At 32.6% G+C, this 23,947-nt stretch overlaps 1 protein-coding gene across 2 annotated transcripts in view; it reads right to left on the bottom strand.

The window, feature by feature from the left end:
* CCSER1 (coiled-coil serine rich protein 1) overlaps window positions 1-23,947 on the bottom strand; it is an 854,890-nt gene that overhangs the window by 608,067 nt on the left and 222,876 nt on the right. For both annotated transcript variants that reach the window (XM_047091177.1, XM_047091178.1), the window contains exon 4: window positions 10,335-10,428. In XM_047091177.1, the coding sequence (XP_046947133.1) occupies window positions 10,335-10,428 (94 nt within the window). The remainder of the gene's footprint in view (window positions 1-10,334; window positions 10,429-23,947) is intronic.

The following is a 23,947-nucleotide window of genomic DNA, read 5'->3' as shown; positions in this document are numbered from 1 at the left end:
ACCAAAAGTGACAAAGAAAAGGATCGAAGATAATCTTCAGAAACAATGACAAAATAAGCAATTAAATGGCAATAAATACATATCTATCAATAATTACTTTGAATGTAAATGGACTAAACACTCCAATCAAAAAAGACAGGGTGTCAGAATGAATTAAAAAATAAAATAAAAAACAAGACACATCTATATACTACCTACAAGGGGCTCACTTCAGACATAAAGATACCTGCAGATTGAAAGAGAGAGGGTGGAGAAACCTTTCTCACAAAATGGATGTCAAAAGATAGAGCAGCAATAATATTGGAGAAACCAGACTTTTTGTTCTTATATTGTTTTTATTCTGCTTTGGTATCAGGGTAATACTGGCCTCATGGAATGATTTTGAATGGGTTCCCTCTATTCCAATATTTATACAATTTTGATAAAGATTCTCAGTAATTATTATTTGTTTAGTATTTGGTAGAATTCACCAATGAAACCATTTGGTCTTGGGATTTTCTGTGCTGGGAGATTTTTCATCCCTAATTTAACTTTCATTCTTGTTATTGGTCTAAGAAGATTTCCTATTTCTTGGATTCAAGATTCATGATTGAATCTTGGTAACTAGTGTGTTTTTAGGAATTATCTGGGGTCTTTTCTAACTCATCTGATTTGTTGGTATATAATTGTTTATAGTAATCTGTTATCTCACTATGTATTTCTGTGGTTATCTGTTGTACTTTTTTTTCTTCCACTTCTCATTTTGGTTTATGAGTCTTTTTTTTTTCCCATAGTTAATCTAGTTAAAGCATTGTCAATTTTGTTATTTTTTTCTTTTTCAAAACCGGACATTACTTTCAATGTTATGTTATTGCTTACTCTAGTGTCTATTTTATTTATTTCTGATTTTTCTTTATTTCATTCTTTTTCTAAATTTCAGATAAGTTTCTTCTTTTCTAGTTCCTTGTGGTATAATGTTAAGTTGTTTATTTAATTTTTTTTTCTTAATACAAGCATTTACAGCATAAATTTCACTCTAACATCTGCTTTGCTACATCCCATAAGTTTTGGAATATTATGTTTACTTTTACTTGTGTTTTGAGACATATTTTGATTTTTCATTTGATTTATTTGGCCCATTGCTTGTGCAGTGGTGTGTTAATATTTACATATTAAATATTTACATTGTAGAAAAATGTGATCTATCCATATCACGGAATGTTAATTGATCATAAAGAAGGAATGGAGTACTTATATATATGCTACAACATGAATAAACCTTGAAAACATTATGCTTAGGAAAGAAAGCCCATCACAAAACAGCAATATTGTATGATTCTATTGATATGTCCAGAAGAGGCAAATCTTTAAAGACAGAAAGTGGCTTAGTGAAGGCCTGGAGTTGGAAGTGTGGTGAATGATGAGTCCCTGCTAATGGATACAGCTTCTTTTTTGGCATGACAAAAATGTTCTAAACTTATATTGTGATGATATAGGCACAACTCTGCAAATATATTGAAAACCACTGAATTGTATAACTTAAATGGGTTAACTGAAGGGTACATGAATTATATCTCAATATTTTTTTCTCTTCTCAGTAAAGAGTGATAAACTGTACAATGGGAAGGAAATGAAAAAAAAATCTCAAATCAAATTATTTTTTTGGAATGTTCAAACAAGAAAAAAGGAAAAAGTGAGCCAGTTTAAAACAAAAGCTTCTGTATATTTGTGATTTTAAAACTGCATATGAATTTCTATTAGTCAAAAGAATCATAATTATTAACACGGAGCTGCAGAGCCAGAAAAACTTTGGATCCAGTTGAGACATCTACTGTCTGTGGTATTTTATTACTCAAAGCTGCAATTTTCTTAAATGTGAAAGAATTATTTTCCTCACTGAATTGGCACAAAGACTCCATAACTGGTATTTATTATTCCTTTATTATTTTATTTAATGCTGTAATTGCATAAGTTTGAAGTATGGTAGCCACAAAATTAATTGCATGTGTTGCGGCATTCTATACATAAAATGTGAGAAATACTATACTTAAAAATGTGGTTGAGATCTTTCGCTAATAGAGACTGGAAAAAAAAATCACCAAAATTGGCAAGATTGGGTTCCTATTAATCCAGATTTGTAGCTACTGTGTAATACTTCCAAAATTAAGTATCACATGTTTCTAAGCTTTATATAATCATATTGAAGATAATTCACGCACACTTTTCCTGACCCAGACATATCAAAGCTTGTAAAAACTTATAGTTAATTTTTATAGTTTTCCCTATGTGGATGTTGTTGCAATTTGTACATTACTATTCATATGAGCAAAGCCACTAGGGTTTCATCTCAGCTCTGCTGTGCTATTATCCATTAAAAATTAATAACAAAAATTACCTCCTTAATTAATAGGCACAGGAGGAGTTCCTAACTCACAGCAGAATTTTATATTGCTTGTTCATCAAACTCAAAATTATTTAGCGACTACCTAATTAATTCCTAATTGATATCATTGGGCCATTACTTCTCCACTTACATCTGGACATATACCAAGAGATACTGCCCTAGGTGTTTTTATGTATAAGGTCCAAAATAACTAACAAAACAACATAATTTTTTTTCATTCAATTATCCAAATGACTATTGCATTGTTTTATCAAACAGTGATAAATAAGTAAAATATATTTTCAATTGGGTAAATCATCTGCAAATTATAAAGATCAAACTTAAGACAAAGTAGAACCTAAGGACTTCCTCTCTGAACATTAATGATTTTGATTAGTAAGTTTTAAATTATTTAATACAGTAAATTTATTATTTCTCTAGAATTACTATTTTAAATATGTTGTGGTATTTTGGACACATGACTAATACCTGGGGGGAAAAATGTTTCCATGCATTTAAATGCACTGGTTTTAACACAAAGAAATGTACCACCTGTCATAAGCAAGGTACCTTAATTATTTTAAATAATACAAAACATCACTTAAAATGTTACACAGAATTTAGATAAAAAAATTAAAATCAGAAAGCAAATTTTAAAAAAACATATAATCATGATGAAGCATTAAGAAACTAAGGACTATAAAAAATAACCAATGATTCAATAAACTCTATGATAAGGAATTTAAGTAGTCAAGAGAACGAACTGGGCTTCTATTTTATTCTAGATGACTGGAAGGGCACTATATATATAAATATGTCTCCCATTTAGGTAGGATGATATTTTGAGATAGCTTTATTGTCATTTTACCAATGAAAAAAACTTTGCTTAGGAAAATTCAGCCACTTGCCCAAGGTCACTACGGTACAGCTGGAATGCTAACTTGGATATGTCTTGTCTCCAAAGTGCCTGCTCTCTTTTGATATTAATTTGTCATTTCTTTAATTCAAATGGGACTTTAAGATGCAATTTCCTCTCAGAGAGTTATTGTGAACATTAACTTGAGACAGCTTAGGGGAAAAAAAAAAAGCATAGCTCATTATAGGCATTCAGTTTTCCTTTCCATTAACTTAGACTTCCAGCTACTACTTGCTAAAACTGACATACAGACAACTCATAGTAGCCAAGAAATGAATTGGAAAACAGCATTGTCATGAGTACGTGCCCAACAGGTAACACCAAAATGTGTTTTAACTTTAACTTACTTACTTACTTATGATGCTTCACTGTCAAATTAGTCAGGTGCATTTTCCCCATTATTATTTGAAGATAATACTACTAATAGTCTAAATAGAAATGTGACTTTATTCTAGTTTACTGTGGAAAAGAACAGCTACAGATTAAATGTTCTGAAAACAAAACTCAAACTCTTACTCTTACTTCATCAAACACTATGCGGTATCCAGTATTTAACTGGCTTTGTGATAACAATTTGTAGAAAAGTTACTTTATTTAGTCACATAAGGGTAACACTTGGCAAGCTGTTCATTTTGGAGGACTCACCAGGAAGTAACACTGCTTCACAATAGATATTCTATTGGGCTTTATTGTAATTACTTTAAAGTAAGATGAGGAAAAATGCTTGACAACCTTTACCTCAACTATTTCCAATGTTAAAACTGCCCGAGGAATGTTAACTATGTACAAGGAACTGAATTTTGTCTCTAGGTTAGGCAAGATCCTCATAAAATTCCTAGTTTTTGTTACACTGATGTGTCACCATTTAGAACTGCTCCTACTGAATTGGCAGGGTGATGCCACTAGCTTGTACTAAAAGGAGTTGCTGAGGAAATTGTTCTGATATCGATCATTTATATCTTATGAAGACACGTGAGCAAAATGTCTTTCAGTTCTTTAGTAACAAAAATTCCTTCAGTTAATAAAATGCATTGACTGGTTGACTGAATAAATGATGGTACAAAGTTTTAATTATGCAACTGGTTGTATTTCTTTCTTCACATATGCTAGTAAAGCATTCTAAGTAACATTTTCTATTCACTATGGTGATACTAGTATACATTTTGTGTGCCACCCTCACATGTAGCTTCATCTTATTGTTCATATCATCTTTTATCATTATTCTATTTTCCTCAAATGATTACTTTGCAAGATGCTTCCATGTGTAGAAAAAAATCCTCCACACAAACAGGTAAAACCATATAAAGAAATATTAGGCAAAAATATATTGCTGGTATTTTTCCTTTGACAGACTGTACAGTTCATAACATGTTTCACTGTAAGGAAAGTTTTAAGGTCATTAATTTGAGTCTTAGAGACATTAAATGCTAGTAAATTTTGTTGGTACTTTTTTTCCCCCCAAAAGACTGTTGAGGTATATCTAATCAATATCACTGCTAAAATCTTTCATGATTTGATTTGAGGCAAAACCATCATCATACCAATGAATAAGAGAGTGAGAAGAAATATAAAAAGTGAAAACAGTCACAAAATTATCTTTTAATTAAGATATAAATGTCAGCATATTTTTTAATCAAAACTGTGTCTGGTCATGTTTGCACTATAAATAATTTATTAAGTAAAAAAACAATCAATATAATATTTTACCATGGGGAAATGAATGCCTAGCATTAAACAAATTGATAATCCTGTATTTGAAACATGAAACATATTAATTATTTATTAAAAATATTTTCCAGAAAAGTAATTTAAGCATTAATTCAAGAAAATATGATTAAAAACATCTGGAAGGCTTATCCATAGGCTTTTTAATCTGAAAGTTTAGCTTTTATATTAGAATTTAGAAAGATAAAATTAGATAATGCCAAGATCAAAGTAAATTATTCAGAACAGTTGATTTTTTTTTCCTCAAGGCAAGTCTCCTTTTGAGAATTCACTTTGAATTCATATACCTTTCCTTCATTGAAACTGTCCTTTCTTACTTTCATTAATAATATCCACTTACTGCACTATAAAACACATACTTCATGTGTACTACTATCTATACTACCTCTCCCTTTAGGAAGGGAATGTGTTAATTTAGGACTCCATATATACATTAATATATTTAAAGAATTTGTGAAACTTTTCCAAATTTTCCACTGCACTGGTCAAAACACACTTTTTAAAACCTAAGTGTAAATTTACAATTCACTTTTAGATGAAAATACAGATAGCAAAGAATGAAATAAAAAGCATATGAAAAGATCTCCAAAATTATTATGACTACTAATAAATAGCCATCTTTATCAACGCAGGTACAGTCATAAGCACAAAATTCAATAACATGATGAAATATACAGACACATCTAACCATGCAAGTACATGGACATTTCTATAACAAAACTTTGAACCACACAACTAAAATTGTTGTTGTTGTTTTTTTTTTTTCTGGTTTGTTTGTGCTGTTCTGATTATTTTAATTGCCTGGTTGATATACTTTAGTTCATATCCCTAATACTACAAGTAATACATCAACTAACAATGATTAATATTATATGAATATTAACTGTGTACACTCATTATGCATTCTACTGACATTAGAATGTCTCTTTGCACGTTAAATCACTTAATGTGAGCACTGTCCAATATATACATGTTGAAAAAAACAGTGCAAGGAATTTTTTTTATTTCAGAGTTTCAAACTCTGTGTGGTAAATAGATTTCCTAATTAAAGTGTTTGATTTTCTGTAGAAAAAAATAAAATGATAGAGCTTTACTAATTTTTGTTTGTATTTTTTAATCCTTTTTTACTCACTATATGCATGGCCAAAGATTTCTGGCTGTATTAAATAAAATCACATTAATAGATAGCAATTGAGCATCTACTATATACAAATTACTGTAGTAAAAGGGACAGCAGAAATTCTGCACTTTCTATTTATGAGGATTTCTCTAGTCTTTGCAAATTTAACCATTAATAATTATATGTTAAGTTGAATAAAATTTATAAATGTCACACATGAAAATTACTAAAAATATTTGACTGAATATTTTCAAAATAAAAATATTTCTCTGGGGTTTTACAAAAATCATCTTGGCCATTATATTAACCTGTACTATAAATTGCTATAAATCTTTGCTTTAATAGGACTCTAGAGCCAAAAATTGAAATGTTTTACGCTAACAAATTTTTTTAAACCCTCCAATGATCTTCACTAATGTAAATAACAGAATTTAAAGGTATCATTATTTTAGTTTCCAGACTTTTAAAAATAACTTTTATTTAAATAATCATTTAAAAATGATTAGCATTAATGAGCTTTTTATCAATATCAGTTATCAATGAGCTTCTTATATGCTGAGAAGACCTTTAATTATGTTGCTTAAAAAAATAAATTGTATCACCTATTCAAGCAGAAATTCATTCTGAGCTAATGTGCATAAACAGATAGTTGTGACTTTTTTCAAACCCTACAATATGACATCCAAAGTGAAATAGATTTTCAAAAAATATTTTAGTAAATAACATTCAACACACCCAAGTTACTCTAAGGAGTATTTCATTTATCAGAATTGTACTTCAAGTATGCAAAATGACATCATTTACTTTATAAAAAGGTGGTTGACTCCATTGATTCAAAGGGTACTCTAGTATTGGCTTTAACCAAGTTATCTACATCCTGAAGTAGACTCAGGACATTTACGGTTTTTAACATATCATTCTTTTATTTACAATAAAGTACATAACACTCATTACTTTATAAAACAAGAAATTTAGATTTAAAAATATTTGTTTCTAGGAGCGCCTATATGGCTCTGTCGGTTAAGTGTCCAACCCCTGATTTCATCTCAAGTCATGATCTCACGGTTTCTTCAGTTTGAGCACGACACTGTCTATGTGGAGCCTGCTCGAGATTCTTTCTCTCTCCCTCTCTCTCTCCCCTTCCTCACCTCCCTTTCTCTGAAAATAAAAAAAAACTAAACTTTTGGGATGCTGGGTGGCTCATTCGGTTAAGAGTCTGGCTCTTGATTTCAGCTTAGGTCATGATTTCATGGTTCATGGGTTCCAGCCCGTATCAGGCTCTGTGCTGACAGTGCAGAGCTTGCTTGGGATTCTCTCTCTCCTTCCCCTCTCTCTGCCCCTCACTAGTACATGCTCTCTCTCTCTCTCTCTCAAAAATAAATAAAAACATTAAAAAACTTATTAATTACAAAAATAACGTTTGTTTTTGTTCCCAAGCAAATAAATTGAGCTAAGTCACACTTAGCTCTTTATCACAATTGCCTACCAAACATAACTAAGATCACTACATTATCTATTATTCTTTTTAATTATTAGTTTTATTTTTTATTTTGAAAATCTTTAAAAATGCAAAACACAGAGAAAATATTATAATTAATACATGAACTTTTCACCTCAAACACCTACTGCTCTGCTTTGATAATTTTCAACAACTTTTCAACTTTGTTTTATCTATTCCCTCTTCCATCCATGCATGTTGGCAAAGTATACCCCAGATATCATGTTGTCTCAACCACATGCATCTCTCTAAAGTTTTCTTTAAAAAATAAAACAAAACAAAAATGTTCAATACCCAACAAAATAAAAAAATATTTCTGTAATAATTTATTCATTTCTCAAATTTCTCTGATTGACCAAGAAATATACTTTTATAGTGTTTTAAGTTTTTCAAGAAATGTGCCAACAAAGATGTCACATGGCCTGTTTTTGTTTTTTTTTTTTAAGTTTATTTATCTATTTTGAGAAAGAGTGAGCACAAGCAGGAAAGGGGCAGAGAGAAGGAAGGAAGGAGAGAGAGAATCCTAAGCAAGCTCCACACCATCAGCACAGAGCTGCATTTGGGGACAAACTCACAAACTGCAAGACCATGATCTGAGCAGAAATCAAGAGTCAGACACTTAACAGATTGAGCCACCCAGGCGCCCCTGCATTTGCCTCTTTAAAGCTACAACACCTCTCCCATTTTTATCATGCACTTTATTTGTTTAAAAAACCAGACCATTATCCTGTAGAATTCCTCACTTCTCATATTTGGTTGCTGGCAATTTCATCATGCTATTTAACATTCACTGTCCCCCACCCCCATCCCAATATTTCCTATAAAATCACAATTTATTAGAAAGAATTGAGTAGAATGAAATACTTGTGGGCAGGAGTGGTGTTACTATGTACTTCTCCAGGCATTGCATTAAGAGAGACAAAATGTTTAGTTGTTCACTTTCAGGGATGTTAGTGATCAGTGAATTTAGGTATTACCAGTCTAATCTAACACTACAAAATTCTCATTAACAACATATCCTGACAGCCATGCCATGCACATACAGACATTTTCATTATTCTTTAAATGACTGCTTAGTATACCACTGTATATTTAACAAATGTCCTATTGAAGAATATTTATTACAAATATTTTGTAACAAAGAGTTGTTTGCATACATTACTCTATATGTTTCAGTGTTTTAGGATTAAATTTCTAGAAGTTGGATAGTTGAATCTAAAAGCAAATGCATATATAGTTTTGCTAAATACTGACAAATTTCCCTCCAAGAGGGTGTACATTTTCACTGTATGTAATTCTTTTAAGATACATACACATAAATGACAAAATTGTGTATTGTATCTGTATAAAAGTGAGAAAAATCTGCATTTTTTTAAAAGAGTATCTGTCAAATCAACTGCTGGAAGACTGTTTTAAAAAATGATTATTCTAAATTCATATTCAAACAGAAAAAATTTTTAAGTAGCTTCTTTTGATATTAGCCTATAATACAGAGTAATGAAATATAAACATTGTAAAATTTAAAATATAAGCATTGCCTTCTTTTGATAATTTTTAATGTATTATCTATAATATAAAAATAGTGCATAAACAAAAAAAATTATAATCTTAGACATTATGTCTAATTCCAAAAAGTTAAAAATAAGGACACTGAAATCCAATCTGTTGATTTTCTCAAATGTATGCAGTAAGACTAAGATTTTAAAGTTTCAGTTTAATGTTATTTCTACTTTAATTTGAAAATGACTACATTAAAGGTGTTAAAAGCAATATTACAAAATTAAGTAAGAGCTGGTCTTTGTACTCAAATATCTAAATTTGAATATACAATTAATTCTTATAACTTACTTCAACAGGATTAATTTTTGTATTTGAAGACATGGCAATTTATGCTTTGATATAAACTTAAAGTATTACAAATATAATGGGCTCCCTTCTTAATTCATTCAACATGAATTTATCTCATACTACAATTCTGTGTATTTATGTGTTTATTAGTGTATGTTTGTGGCTGCTATTGGCAGTTATTAATTTTGAGGTCAACTTTATTGTATCAACATTAACCTATGCAGGGGCGCCTGGGTGTCTCAGTCGGTTGGGCGTCCGACTTCAGCTCAGGTCATGATCTCGGGGTCCGTGAGTTCGAGCCCCGCATCAGGCTCTGTGCTGACCACTCAGAGCCTGGAGCGTGTTTCGGATTCTGTGTCTCCCTCTCTCTCTGACCCTCACCCATTCATGCTCTGTCTCTCTCTGTCTCAAAAATAAATAAACATTAAAAAAATTTAAAAAAAAACATTAACCTATGCAATTATTACTGAAGTGGCTAAGATTTTGAAGAGTAAACCTTGATCTGCAAAACTTCCATTTGATTATATAAAATAAATGAAAAATGGGATTATAATTGTTTTTTTTTCCTTCAGAAAGAGAAAATATTAACTTTTCCATTATGTGTTAAATTATAATTTCCTTCTTTGAAATGTCTTAATAGGTTTTTTCTTATTTTATAATTATCTTCCCACTGGATTTATATTTCATAACAGATTTTAAGATCACCAGAATCATGTGTCTATGGTACCTAGCATGTGACTTGCACATATAATATACAAAACTGGAGATGGAAAAGACTGAGTGCATCCTAAATAATATGAAGTTTATCAATGAAAGCTAAGTGAGTAGGATCAAAATTGTATGTTATGGTGCATTTAGCACTCACCTGAAGGATGAAGATTCTGTTCCTCTAAAAATTCCAGATCAAGCATTAGATCATCTTCATCCAGTTCACAAGATCCCAAATTATTCAAAACATCCTGAAGAAAGAGCAAAATCAATAGTTAGAGACCAAAACACTGAAAAATTGAGGAAATACCCACATACAGATGCCATGAAGAAAAAAAAAAAATAGAAATGAAAAGTTTTAGCTGAATCCCAGAAATCATTTGACTATCCCATAGGCTTTAACATTATCAGCCCAATAAAAAATTCCAAACATTATTATAAAAATCTTAACTCTCACTAAAACTCCTAAAGAGAATATAAAGGCTTTTCAAATGTATAGAAGTTTGTAAACTGAAACTTAAGATTATTTTTTTTATATTTATCTTTCAAATCTGAATGACATTCTTCTGATACATTTAATGAACTGTTTCTCAAACAAATTTGTATACAGTGCCAACCGGGAGATATTAATTTAGACCATACTTGGAAGTGAAGATCCAGTTACCATTTCCTAATCATTTGCTTAAGATTGGGAGAGATGAACAGAAGAAATAAATGTCAATAAGATTAAAAATTAATTATTGACTTTCATAATGCTATAAACATTAGAGCTAGATTAGATGTTTCTTTTCTTTTCTCCTCTCAGAGGGAAAACAGAAGGGTATATAGAGAAGTTTTGAGGGGAAACAGTGATATGCAGAGTTAGGAATTCTTGAGGGAAGTACGTATACAGATGAGTAGTAACTATATTAAGAAAAAGCAGTATTAAAAATTAGATTGAAATTTTTAAAAAGTATGTTTTATACTTTTGTACAAATGTACACGATGCTACATGTAGTAAATGACACCACATCTTAGACAACTTTTTCTACTAATTTGAATGATACCGTAATTTAAGTTTAAAGAACTAAATACACATTAAGGAAAGCCCAGTGATATTGTCAAATGAACACTGAACACCTTAGTTCTGGGGATTGAAAGTAAGGACACTCTGGCTTTTAAATAAATTACTCTCACTGTAAAAAAAAAAAAAAAGAATTAAACATCATTAAACTTTAGAATCATGTGTTATCTGTGAATAGAGCACAATAAAGTTTCAAAAGTGATAAATATCCCCAAATACAACTGCTTCTCTCCACAAATGAAAGTTATAAAAACTCATTATTCATTGCACTGTTGAATTCTATTTTATCTGTATTAATTACAAGGTAACTAGTAATTTAAACTATAAGATAATCAACTGTTTACTGGTAGTTTTATGATATACTGTGGCAGGAATAGTCTACTGAGAATAAGTTACTTATTTATATAGCATCAAAAGATGATATAAGATACAGGCAACAAAAGATAAGCTGTCTTCCTCAAAAAATACAAAAGAGAGTACTAAAACAACAAAAGAAGCATAAGTCAAGTTGAATGTGGATAAGAAAGGGAGATTTGGTAAAGACACTAGTATTAATGTCTATTAAGCACTATCTAAATGAAGGAATCTTAATGTGTGAGTCCAGAGTAATTTTGTAAAAAAAAAAAAAAATTGTTTCATAGTGAAAATGTAGTGCTTTACTAGCTTCAAATTAGTCTAAATAATTTTAGTCTTATATTTTGAATTTCATTGAATAATATTATAGTCTTGTTTCTATCCAAAATTCATATGCTGTAGTACTAAGACCCAGTATCTTACAATGTGACGTGTTTGGACACAGAACCCTTAAAGAAAAAATTATAGTTAAATCAGGTTGCATGGATGGGCCCTAATCCAATATGACTAGTGCTCTTATAAGAAGAGAATATTAGGACTCAGGCAACACAAACAGAAGGACAATCATGTGAGGACACAAGAGGGAACCATCTGTAGGCCAAGGAGAGAGAATTCAGGAGAAAACAAATCTGCCTACACTGTGATCTTGGATTTTCATCCTACAGAGATGGTAAGAAAGTAATTTTCTATTGTTTAAGCCACCTAAAAACACCACCTCTGTGGTATTTTGTTATGGCAGGCCCAGCAAACTAATACTGCCAACAACATTTAGAAAACAATGAAAGTTGGAACAAAGAAAGAAAAGAAAGAAATGAGTGCCTTATAGATGACTGTCACATTTTTGTTGTTGTTACACCCAGTAAGGACTGGCGTAACAGTAGGGTTCTATGGTTTGCACAGCATTTCCCTCTTCTACTTGGAACTGCACTGCCCAACCCACATAGCTAGGGTACCAGAAGAAGGTACCAGGTGTTTACATGAGTCAAACTCCTGTCTTTGGTGGATGATCGAAGATGGGACATCATAACCAAACTTACCGACAATTTTACTGTACAAATGAGAAAAGTTTCTGTTTGGTGATAGATATCGCAAGTAGCAAAATGATGTCATCACAGAGGCTTTGGGTTTCATTATATAGCTATGACCACTCTAAGTCTACTTGAAAATTTTTAAAAAATGTCATAGTAGCAGGTATTCTGGCTCCTGGTTCTAGGAATTCCAGAGGTCCAAAGGCATACGTGATCTTTTCAAGGTTGAATTTTAACTTTTGAATTTTGAGGAGTGCCTGGATGGCTCAGTCAGTTAAGTGTCTGTCTTCAGCTCAGGTTATGATCTCACTGTCTGTGAGTTCGATCCCCGTGTCAGGCTCTGTGCTGCCAGCTTGGAGCCTGGAGTCTGCTTCAGATTCTGTGTCTCCCTCTCTGCCCCTCCTCCACTCGTGCTTTGTCTCTCCCTCTCTCTCTCTCTCAATCTCTCTCTCAAAAATAAACATTAAAGGGGCGCCTGGGTGGCGCAGTCGGTTAAGCGTCCGACTTTAGCCAGGTCACGATCTCGCGGTCCGTGAGTTCGAGCCCCGCGTCAGGCTCTGGGCTGATGGCTCGGAGCCTGGAGCCTGTTTCCGATTCTGTGTCTCCCTCTCTCTCTGCCCCTCCCCCGTTCATACTCTGTCTCTCTCTGTCCCAAAAATAAATTAAAAAAAAAAAAAAACGTTGAAAAAAAAATAAACATTAAAAAAATTAAACTTTGAAAGTTAATACATCCATCAAAAGTTTGACAAATAAATTTTTTAAAGAAGTGTTTTTTTGTTTCTGGTTTTGTTTTTTTTTTAACAAGAAAATGTTTTTAAAAATTTTTAAATGTTTTATTTTTGAGAGAAAGAGAGAGAGACAGTGCGAGCAGGGTAGGGGCAGAGAGAGACACACACACAGAATCTGAAGCAGGTTCCAGACTCTGAGCTGTCAGTACAGAGCCTGATTCTGGGCTCGAACTAAGGAACCATGAGATCATGACCTGAGCCAAAGTTGGATGCTTAACAAACTGAGCCACACAGGCACCCCCACAAGGAAATATTTAAAAACCCTGTCCTACATTTAATTTAAGAAAGTAACACCAAGAAACTGAACAAATAAAATATGGAATACCTAACTGCATTGTTTCAATTTTATTCACATTTTGTAAGTGACCCTTGACATTTGGACTAGGATGGGTCTATTTGCCACCGATCTAGATGAATTGCTCTTAAATTTCCTAATTCTAAATAGCCTTGCATTGATATCTTGCTTACAAAGCACTCCTGTTAATGTAGTGGAGTCTTTGAAGCTGGTAAAATCTCATAATCAAAGAAGAGAAAATGCAGCAACATGATATGTTTGAGAAGAAAATCAATGTGAATTCATAAACCTAAAAATAATATGTTTTCCTGATTTCTCCTTAAAAGAGACCAACCACAGCAGCAATACTTTTGGCCCCAGCCAGCACTTACAGGCAAACCGGATACTCACTGCTCAGTATCCACCAACAAAGAACCAGGGCTCCTTAGGTATTAAGGAAAGGGGAAAAAAAGGAAAGAAAAATATAGAATAATTCTGTTTCATTCTTTTGTTGCCAGAAAACAAGTTTCATCTAAAAAAAAAAAAGTCAGAGGCAGTTTTGAAAGGCTCAGGAAAGCAATCTAAATGGCTTCTCCCTGGCTAATCTCTGACATATGAACATGAAAATATATACATGTGGCTCAATTAAACAGCTGGAGTCTGTTGAAGGTTAAGAGTTCATAATACTTAAACAGAAATGTTGATATGAGGGGCATAAAGAGGCACTCATACTGGGTTAAATTTTAAGTAAGTGATGAATCACTAAATTCCACTACTGAAACTAGTATTACACTATATGTTAACTAACTGGAATTTAAATTAAAACCCGACCAGAAATAAATAAATAAATAAATAAATAAATAAATAAATAAATAAATAAAAGATAAAAACGGAGAGGGAGGCAAACCATATGAGACTCTTAAATACAGAGAACAAACTGCAGAATGCTACAGGGAGGTGGGTGGGGGGATGGGTTAAATGGGTGATGAGCATTCAGGAGGGCACGTTTAGGATGAGCACTGGGTGTCATATGTAAGAGATAAACCACTGGGTTCTACTCCTGAATTCAAGACTACACTGTATATTAACTAACTTGAAGTTAAATTAAATATATATATAATATTTATATACATATATAATATAAATATAAATTTTTTATAAAATATAAAAATTATATATAGAGAGACACTTGAAACATTTTTTTAAAAAGTTGCTCATAATATACACAAAAAGCACACACAGAGAAAAGTATCTTTAATTTCTATTGTCTTCAATAAATAGTTAATATGCAGGTATTTTGTTTTTCTGATTATATGTATGTTTATAATAAGACATGTATTTCTTTCCATTAGTGAAAGGAAAGACCTGCAAACATCAAAGTAGTAACATCAAAATTCTGTACCAGAAACAGAAAAGGTTGATCACCACTTATGGTCACACATAATAACCAAGTGGAAAAGAAGTCCAGCAGTTAATTAACACTAGTGATCATACCCCACATCTAACAGAGCAGAACTGTGTGTTTGAAACATGCGATAAATTAGTGGAATAAATAGAAGTGGTAACTAAGCAGAAATAGTCTCGCATCTCCTAAAAGATAAAAAGTCAGGTAGCTCTACATAATGAAGATATACTAATGAAAGTGCATGAGTTTTTAATAACATTCATACACCAGACCTATATATCATAATAACAGGGAAATTGTTTTGTAGCACAAGCAGTTTGGACTTAAAAAACAAATCATTTTGTGAGGAAACACCAATATTGCACAAAATTAAAAACTAGGCTTGAACTCTAAATAAAGGCATAAGGGCATATAGCAAGTAGATTTTAATTGTAAAAAGAAAGTCCAACCTGATGGCTAATATCCTTATTTGAACCATCTCTGAATATACAGCAAATTCCAATGCAATGACTAGACAAAAAATTTTCTAATAAAAAACCCAGAATTTGTAAATCTAAGAGATAACTTTCTTTTTCTTCTAATTCTAGCATGGTTACTGAATCTTAGGAAAGCTTCCGATATCTTTGAAATAGTCTCAAATATCTTTGAAATCCTAGGGAAATAGGAAAATTTCCACATCAGCAACGTAAAAGAAGAAAAAAAGATATCCCTAGTATTAGCACACTAGTAACCAGTTTAAAGATAAGCATATGACAGGCTTTGGGATTATTGTAATATGTGTGTGTGTGTGTGTGTGTGTGTGTGTGTGTGTGTGTATTTTTTTTTTAAAGTGGCTAAAGCATTTAAGATAAATTGTCATGTTTGGGGCCCCTGGGTGGCTCAGTTGGTTAAGCGTCCAACTTTAGCTCAGGTCATGATCTCACAGTCTGTGTGTGAGTTCAAGCCCCGCGTCGGAGCTTTTTTTAAAAAAAGATAAATTGTCATGTTAGATTTGGTATTTTAATAACTCATCAGGAAGAATTATATAAAATTTAAACCAGTGTTAAAAGGCCATGGAAAATGTAATTTAATCCATATTCTATTTTTTTTTATTTATTTATTTTTTTTAATTTTTTTTTCAATGTTTATTTATTTTTGGGAGAGAGACAGAGCATGAACGGGGGAGGGGCAGAGAGAGAGGGAGACACAGAATCGGAAACAGGCTCCAGGCTCCGAGCCATCAGCCCGGAGCCCGACGCGGGGCTCGAACTCACGGACCGCGAGATCGTGACCTGGCTGAAGTCGGATGCTTAACCGACTGCGCCACCCAGGCGCCCCTAATCCATATTCTATTTTATTGGTATGTAAGATTCATGTGGGTAGTTTGAAAAGAATTGATTGTTTAATTGCAATAAAATACTAATTATTTACTAAATTCACAATATTAATAAACTGGATATTAAATCAAGCACAATTATTACTAGGTATTCTCTAAATAGACATTTAAAAATCGATCAATAGCACTGATTACTCGGGTAATCTGCCAAATGACTTTGACCCATTAAAAGTAAACTAAAAAATTTTTAAGGAAGTAATTCAAAAATTAATCTTCTAACCCCTAGGGATATAACAAGGAACCAAACAGAGCATAGTTTCTTTCCTCATAGACCTTACAGATAACTGTCTTCTAGTAAAGAATACCATTTTTTTAAATAAATAAAGTAGTTTTTGTTTTTTTTTTTTTTACTACATCAATCTCCTGTGTTTGGTTAGTGTGAAGCAATTCTCTAGAGCCTTGTTGCTATTGGCTGAAATACTAAAATTGAATTTTCAAAGTTACTAAGTTGAAAAAACAAGCTGTGATCATACATTAATATGAAACCAATCCATTAAACACACTCCAAAATAACCCTTTAGCATTTCTTTATGGCAATAAAGATAATAATTATGATCCTGCTAAAAATAAAGCTGAGATATGTCACTACACAAGGAAGCACTGCTTTAAGAAGAAAGAATTCCATCAAAGGAGATTATTAAATTATTAACACATTCTTTAATTGTGGCATTATGAAGATGTCATTAATTGCATGTTTATACTGCTGTATTTTAGTCAAAGGATTATCCAAATAGGCTTAACTTCTCTAAAGTTGCAAGATGCAAGATATGGCACCCTGGACTGGACTTTCATAGCTGTTTACAAAATATGTAATTGACATAGAACTGCTCTGATCATTACTTGATCTAAAAGTGAAGAGATAACTATGCAAATTAAAAAGGCATTGTTAATCTGGTCTGCATTCTTCTTTTAATCATCTTCCATTATAAGCAGCGTGTCTAGAATATACATATAATTCTCCAATATTCTAATCATAGAAGTTTCCCAATATTAACCAAAAGGAAAATATTATTTTATTATCAAAAATGTACAATGTAACAATTGTAGAAGGACTCAAACTTCTCTGTGTGAACCTAATAACACATTTTGAGATTTGCCTTACAATTAATTATATTTGCATTTATTCAGCAAAAATGATTAGAGCCACTAACTTGGCAGGTGTCTTTAAATAATTCATATTATCCCCAAAAGATAAATCACACATATTATAAAAAATGAGAAGTGTAAAAGTGGTGAGGTACACACATCATCAAAAACAGGCATCAAAATAAGATGGGTACTCATAATTTTATGAGTTAAGCACTTATATATGCACATCTATATATGCAATGAAAATGAAAAGAAAATACACTAATACAGGCATATTTTTTTCAACAATATGATTCCACTATTTTTTCGAAAGAGAAATTAACACAATAATATTTTATAACTACTGATCTGAGGATAGTTATTTGATTTTGATTTTTCTGATTGGGTAAAGAAAGCACACTCAATCATTATGATAGAATTACCTTCACCTTTCAACATAGCAGCTGTGAAATATTTCTAAACACAGCTTGCTCTTTGTTAGGTATAGATTTACTGTATGAATTTATGTAGTTCAAAATATATTTTTAATAAATATTTTCAAAAATGTCTTAATTCTATCAACACTTATTCATAAGACTTCCCATAAGTCCAAAGACATACATTTTGCAAATACGAATAGTGATCTTATGAATTCATTAAAATATATATATTGTCATTATACATATGTGCAAAGAATAATATTGTATTTTGATTAACATGTTTTTTGTATTTAAATATGAAATATTTAACAAAATGAGATTCTTTTATTTTTCAGAGCAGAGAAGGGGCAAAGGGGGAGAGGGAGGGAGGGAGGGAGGGAGGGAGAGAGAGAGAGAGAGAGAATATCTCAGGCAGGCTTCACGCTCAGTGCAGAGCCCAACTCAGGGCTTGCACCACCCTGCAATCATGACCTGAGCTGAAATCAAGAGTCTGATGCTCAACTGACTGAGCTACCCAGGTGGCCCAGCAAAATGAGATTCTTAAAGTTCTGCCCAGAGTTGCTAATTTTTCCCTTTATATTAATATAACAATGATATAAGTACTAAATAAAACAAATATGCTAAAATATTTCATATTTCAATATTTTTAGGAAATTTAACATCTATACAGATTCATGTAACCATAGATTTTATGAATCTTAAGGCAATATCTGAATTCACACAAAATTTTAATCTATGCAAGGAAATAAAGTTAATTTCATTATTAAGGAATAAAATAGGAAACTTGAAAGTGTAGATATATTACATAATTAGCAAACTTCATAACTCAAAATTAAAACATAATAATTGCTGTTAAGTTTTAAAATGGGCGTTTTTACAAATAACAAACTAATGGTCACCAGAGGGAAGGAGGGGTGAGGTGATGGGCAAAATGAGTGAAGAGGAGTGAGAGACACAGGCTTCCAGTTGTGGAATGAGTAAGTCACAGGAATAAAAGGCACAGCATAGGGAACATAAGCAGTAGTACTTTGATAGTGTTGTACTGTGAGAGAGAGTAGCTACACTTGTGGTAAGAACAGCATAATATATAGATAAGTTGAATCACTATATTTTACACCTGAAATGAATGTAACATTGTATCTCAACTGTACTCAATTGAAAAATAAAAATTTAAAGTTAAGGTGCATATTTTTCCTTAGCATCATTTAAAATAAGAAGGGAAAAATAGTATCTTTTGGGGTTCTGTTTTCATGACAAATTAGACCCAATGTCACAGATGCCATCTCCTAGATTCTAAACCTGACTATATCAGTTTGTTCCATTATCAATAAAGTAACACAAATAGTGTTGATCAAGTAGTCTTATCTCCAACGAAAGCAACATTTGTATGCTTGTAGTATAAATGTAGTATAAAATACTCCAATTATACCATGTGTAACTGACTAGAGATGAACATGGTAACGTGAAAGAGAATGCTCTAATAATTAGAATGCTTGAAATCCTAATATCTAAAAATAATTTTTTGAGTTTATTTATTTTGAGAGACAGAGTGAGCATGGTGAGGGGCAGAGAAAGAGGGAGAGAGAGAATCCCAAGTAGGCTCCACACTGTCATCATGGAGCCTGATGCGGGCTCGAACTGACGAGCCACGAGATCATGACCCCAGCTGAAACCCAAATTTAGAGGCTTAACCAACTGAGCCACCCAGGTGCCCCTGAAATTCTAATATTTATAAAAATATATTATAGACAGAGATAATTATTTCTAGCCTTCATTCTTATTTGTGTAATGAGGGAATTGAGCATTTCAAAGTCATGAAGTGTACCATATTATCTTGTAATTGGTGTCCCTGTTAACTTTTTGCCAAGGACCATTACAATTCTTCAATTTTCACTACACACTTCTCTGAGATTATCCTTATGAAAGTATTCATTTTTATATATTCTCTCCTTATCTAACACAGAAAAAGATATCAATGGTATGTGTCTATAGAATAAATACTAATTATTATCATTCGAAACCCCATAATATGATCTCTATCTACCTCTCCAAAATTGCTTCCTGCAAACTTACTACAACCAATCACATTTGTTCTTTTATGAAAATGCCATTTGCATTTCTTTCATTGCACGGAATATATCCTCTTGCTCCAAACGCCTGAAGAACAAATACAAGGTAACATATTTATACTTTATTATATCACAGGCATTTTTTAAAACACTACTTTTAATATGTACTAAAAATGTTTCTGACAGGAATTTTACTGATAGGAAAGTTTAAAAACCTTTCTCTAAAAAAACTCCCTTTATGTGCAATATGTACTGGTTCTCGTGAAACACAAACTCACAAACTGTACCCACACTAAGCAGAGTCCTTTTCCCAAGGAAATAATATGAAGTACTCATTGTACTTCCTGCTGGAGAAAAACACACAGGACTGCCTCATTCTTTGTGCTACATAGTTTTAAAAAAAACAAAACCATTAGTTGTTTTAAGGAAAATATGTTATCCAGAAAAAGCATTCATGTATAATACAGAGGAATGCTTAAGGACTCTTAATTACCAGGCCTACACTAGTTTAGTTGTTTTAGAATTTTTAAGGTGTGAGCTTTTTTTTTAAGCTGTCATTTTAGTCTCACTGAAAATACATATTTTTTTACCATTATCAGTGGTTCTGAAAATTGTAGGAGATTCCCATCACTCCACTATTCTAATATGCTGAATTAGAATTTGCCAAAGAAAATCTAATACGTAAATTTGTTAAACCACTGACCACAATGTTAACCACAGAACAAAATAAATACATTCCAGATGAGGATAACTGTTCCAGAGAAAAATTAGGTAATTTTAGATATAGATAGTTTTTCTGTAATTTAAGTCTTAGGTTTTATTCTAGGTTTATCTTTATACGTATGTAAGATACTATAAAATTGATAAATATATTACTGTTTCATAAATTAAGAATTATAATAATTTTATTTATGAAACAGGAATCAAAGATATCCAATGATACTTGTATCAAACTTGTGCCAAATAACACAGTACAGTGGGAAATCCAAATTACTGGGGTCAATAAACCTGATTCTGAACCCTGATCCAGGCACCAAACTAGCTCTGTGAACTGAAGCAAATCATAACCTCTTTGATGCCCTTCCATGAGATGATTAGAATAGTTATTCTCTGTAATTCCACACAATTTCAAATGTTAAAATCTATAAGACAACTGTGAGCTTCTTTCCCACGATCATATACTATAGAGAATCAAACAAACTGCAAAGTCTATGGGCACATTCCCCAAAGCTGCTCTTACTTCTGACAGCAACAGAAAGTTTGGAATGTTTCCAAAACACCCTCAAGTACAATAATTCACTGGAAAGCCTCACAGAATTCACTTAAAGGTACGTTCACAATTAGGATTTGTAACAGGGAAAGAGTCCGGGCCTAAAATCAGGCAAAGGAAGAGGTGTGCAGAGTCTGGGAGGGTTCCAAATGCAAAGCTTCCCTCATACACATGAAGTATTACTCCCCCAGTATCGATACGTCACAATGCACAGCAAGTATTGCTAACAAGAGAAACTCACTCAAGCTTCAGTGTCCAGAGTTAACTGGACTTCATTATATAGGTATAATTAATTGACTGACTACATGGTTGATCTATCCCCCAGGTTATCTGGTATCAAATGACCTGAAATTTCTAAATTATTTGATAAGTCTTTCTAGCATGGCCAGCTTCATATGATATGCCAGATATGTTCAGTCCCATTTAAGATCTGGTGTGGCCAGCTCCCCACTCTAAGTAAATATAATACAATGAAGTATGATATAGGCTGTCCCTAATAAGCTAAGGGCAAAAGCCACACTTCTTTTTGGGAAAGGCTCAATTCTTCATCACACATATACTATGTTTCCATAGACAGGGCGTGGCTAGTGAACTAATTTTGTCTTAAACGGCTAAGCCTAAATAAAAAAAGAAACATGTCATATAATGTTTTCTTAGATTCTAGAGCCATATCTGCAGGTGGAAAAATATCAAAGTGAGTTGTTTTTATTCTTTTTTTACTGTTCATTTATTTGAGAAAGAGAGGCAGAGACAGACCAGGAGTAGGGGAGGGGTAGAGAGAGAGGGAGACACAGAATCAGAAGCAGGTTCCAGGCTCTGAGCTGTCAGCACCCAGCCGAACGTGGGGCTCGAACCCATGAGCCCTGAGATCATGACCTGAGCCAAAGTCGGATGCTTAACTGACTGAGCCACCCAGGCACCCCTGAGTTTTGTTTTTTTTTTTTTATATCAATGTTTACTTTTTAATAACAAACTAGTTATTCACAAATACAATATATATGGAAATACTGTATGTGTTGTCTGAGATAAAGACTTATTGGTTATCTTCTTCTACTTATCCCCAAATTTTCCATATTGGACTCATCATTCTGGTAACAAAAATTTATTTATTTCCTCATTTAACAATATTTATTGAAGGTTTACCAGGTGCACTAAATCTTGAACAACAGGAGAGAAAAGTTTCCTAATCTAGACAGTAAATATATTAGCAAATACATAAGATAATTTGAGCTACTGATAAATGTTATTTAAAAAAATACTAATATAATATTCACTTGTTATGGGAGGCAGCTACTTTACATAAGGCAGGCAGGGAAGGCCCTTCTAAAGGTGTCATTAGGGCTGAGTCATGAATAATAAGCAGCCATATGAAAACCCCAGAGGGAAAGCATTCCTAACAGAAGAAATAATATATGCAAATCATCGAAGGTGGGTGTGATCTAGTATGTTAGGGCAGACAGAAGGCTAGAATGGTTTGAGCAGGGGAGACAGGTGAGGGCATCACAACAGATTAGCAGTCTGGGTCATCTGTTAATACCTTTCAGGCAAGTGAGGAACGTTTACGTCATTGGAGCCTGACATGCTTAAATATACATTTTAGGAAAATCATTCTGACCACTCTGCCATGAATTCATTGTGAGAAAACATTTTCTAATGGATCCTAACAGTCATAATGGCATGCATTGTCTTACACATGAAAAGCCTGAGGGTTAGAAGAATTAAATAACTGGCCTAAAACCATGATACAAAAAGTTGCAGAACCAAGATTTAAATATGCTTGCCTGAAGAACAAAAGTTTCTCCAAGCTTCCCTTCAAGTGATGTGAGTGAGCTACTGAGTGTGTGTGCAGTGGGAAGGGGTTCTTGGTAGCTATTAAAGGAAATCCTCTCAAATACCAAGAACTGTCGTTTGTTTGCTTAAGGCTACTAGCATTTTACTAGATGTTTGGACATATTTATAGTTTTGAAAAAGAAGTCTAGACTGGCTTCCCTAAAACTTCCCAGTTACACTCCCATTTTTTCTAAGTTCTATGGAATCTCAAACTAGTTAACTGATCTCTTTGGGCGATAATTCACTTTCCTTTAAAATGAGGACTATTCATCCCTGATAAACTACTTTCCCTATCCATAATTCCTTTCACACACAAATGACCCTCCCCTATGCCCTTTGAATATGGTAAAATAAAGTGTAACCTTTCAAATGTTGCTTGACATTTCCTTTCTTTCCCACAGTTGCAAATTGAACCACATGTGTTTCCTATTTACATTTCCACCAAGGTCCAATTAATGTTCCATTCCTTTGAAGATTCATCTTCATGTGCTTAACAATTTCTGTAAGCTAAAAAATTACTAACATTAGGATGGGGATTAAGGAGTGCACTTGTGATGAGCACTGGGTGTTGTATAGAAGTGCTAAATAACTATATTGTTCACTTGAAATTAATATTACACTGTATGTTAACTGGCATTTTTAATATTTATTTATTTTAAGGGAAAGAATGGGGGGGGGTCAGAGAGAGAGGGAGAGAATTTCACACAGGACTTGATCTCACAAGTGGAGAGATCATGACCTGAGCCAAAATCAACAGTCTGACACTTAACCTACTAGACCCCAACTAAATAGAATTTAAATAAAAA

Source organism: Lynx rufus, unplaced genomic scaffold (genome assembly GCF_022079265.1).
Source record: "Lynx rufus isolate CCGP_SWC_20201006 ecotype Redwood Valley unplaced genomic scaffold, mLynRuf1.p SCAF_3, whole genome shotgun sequence".
Lineage (NCBI taxonomy): Eukaryota > Metazoa > Chordata > Mammalia > Carnivora > Felidae > Lynx > Lynx rufus.
This window is presented reverse-complemented; position numbering and strand designations above follow the sequence as displayed.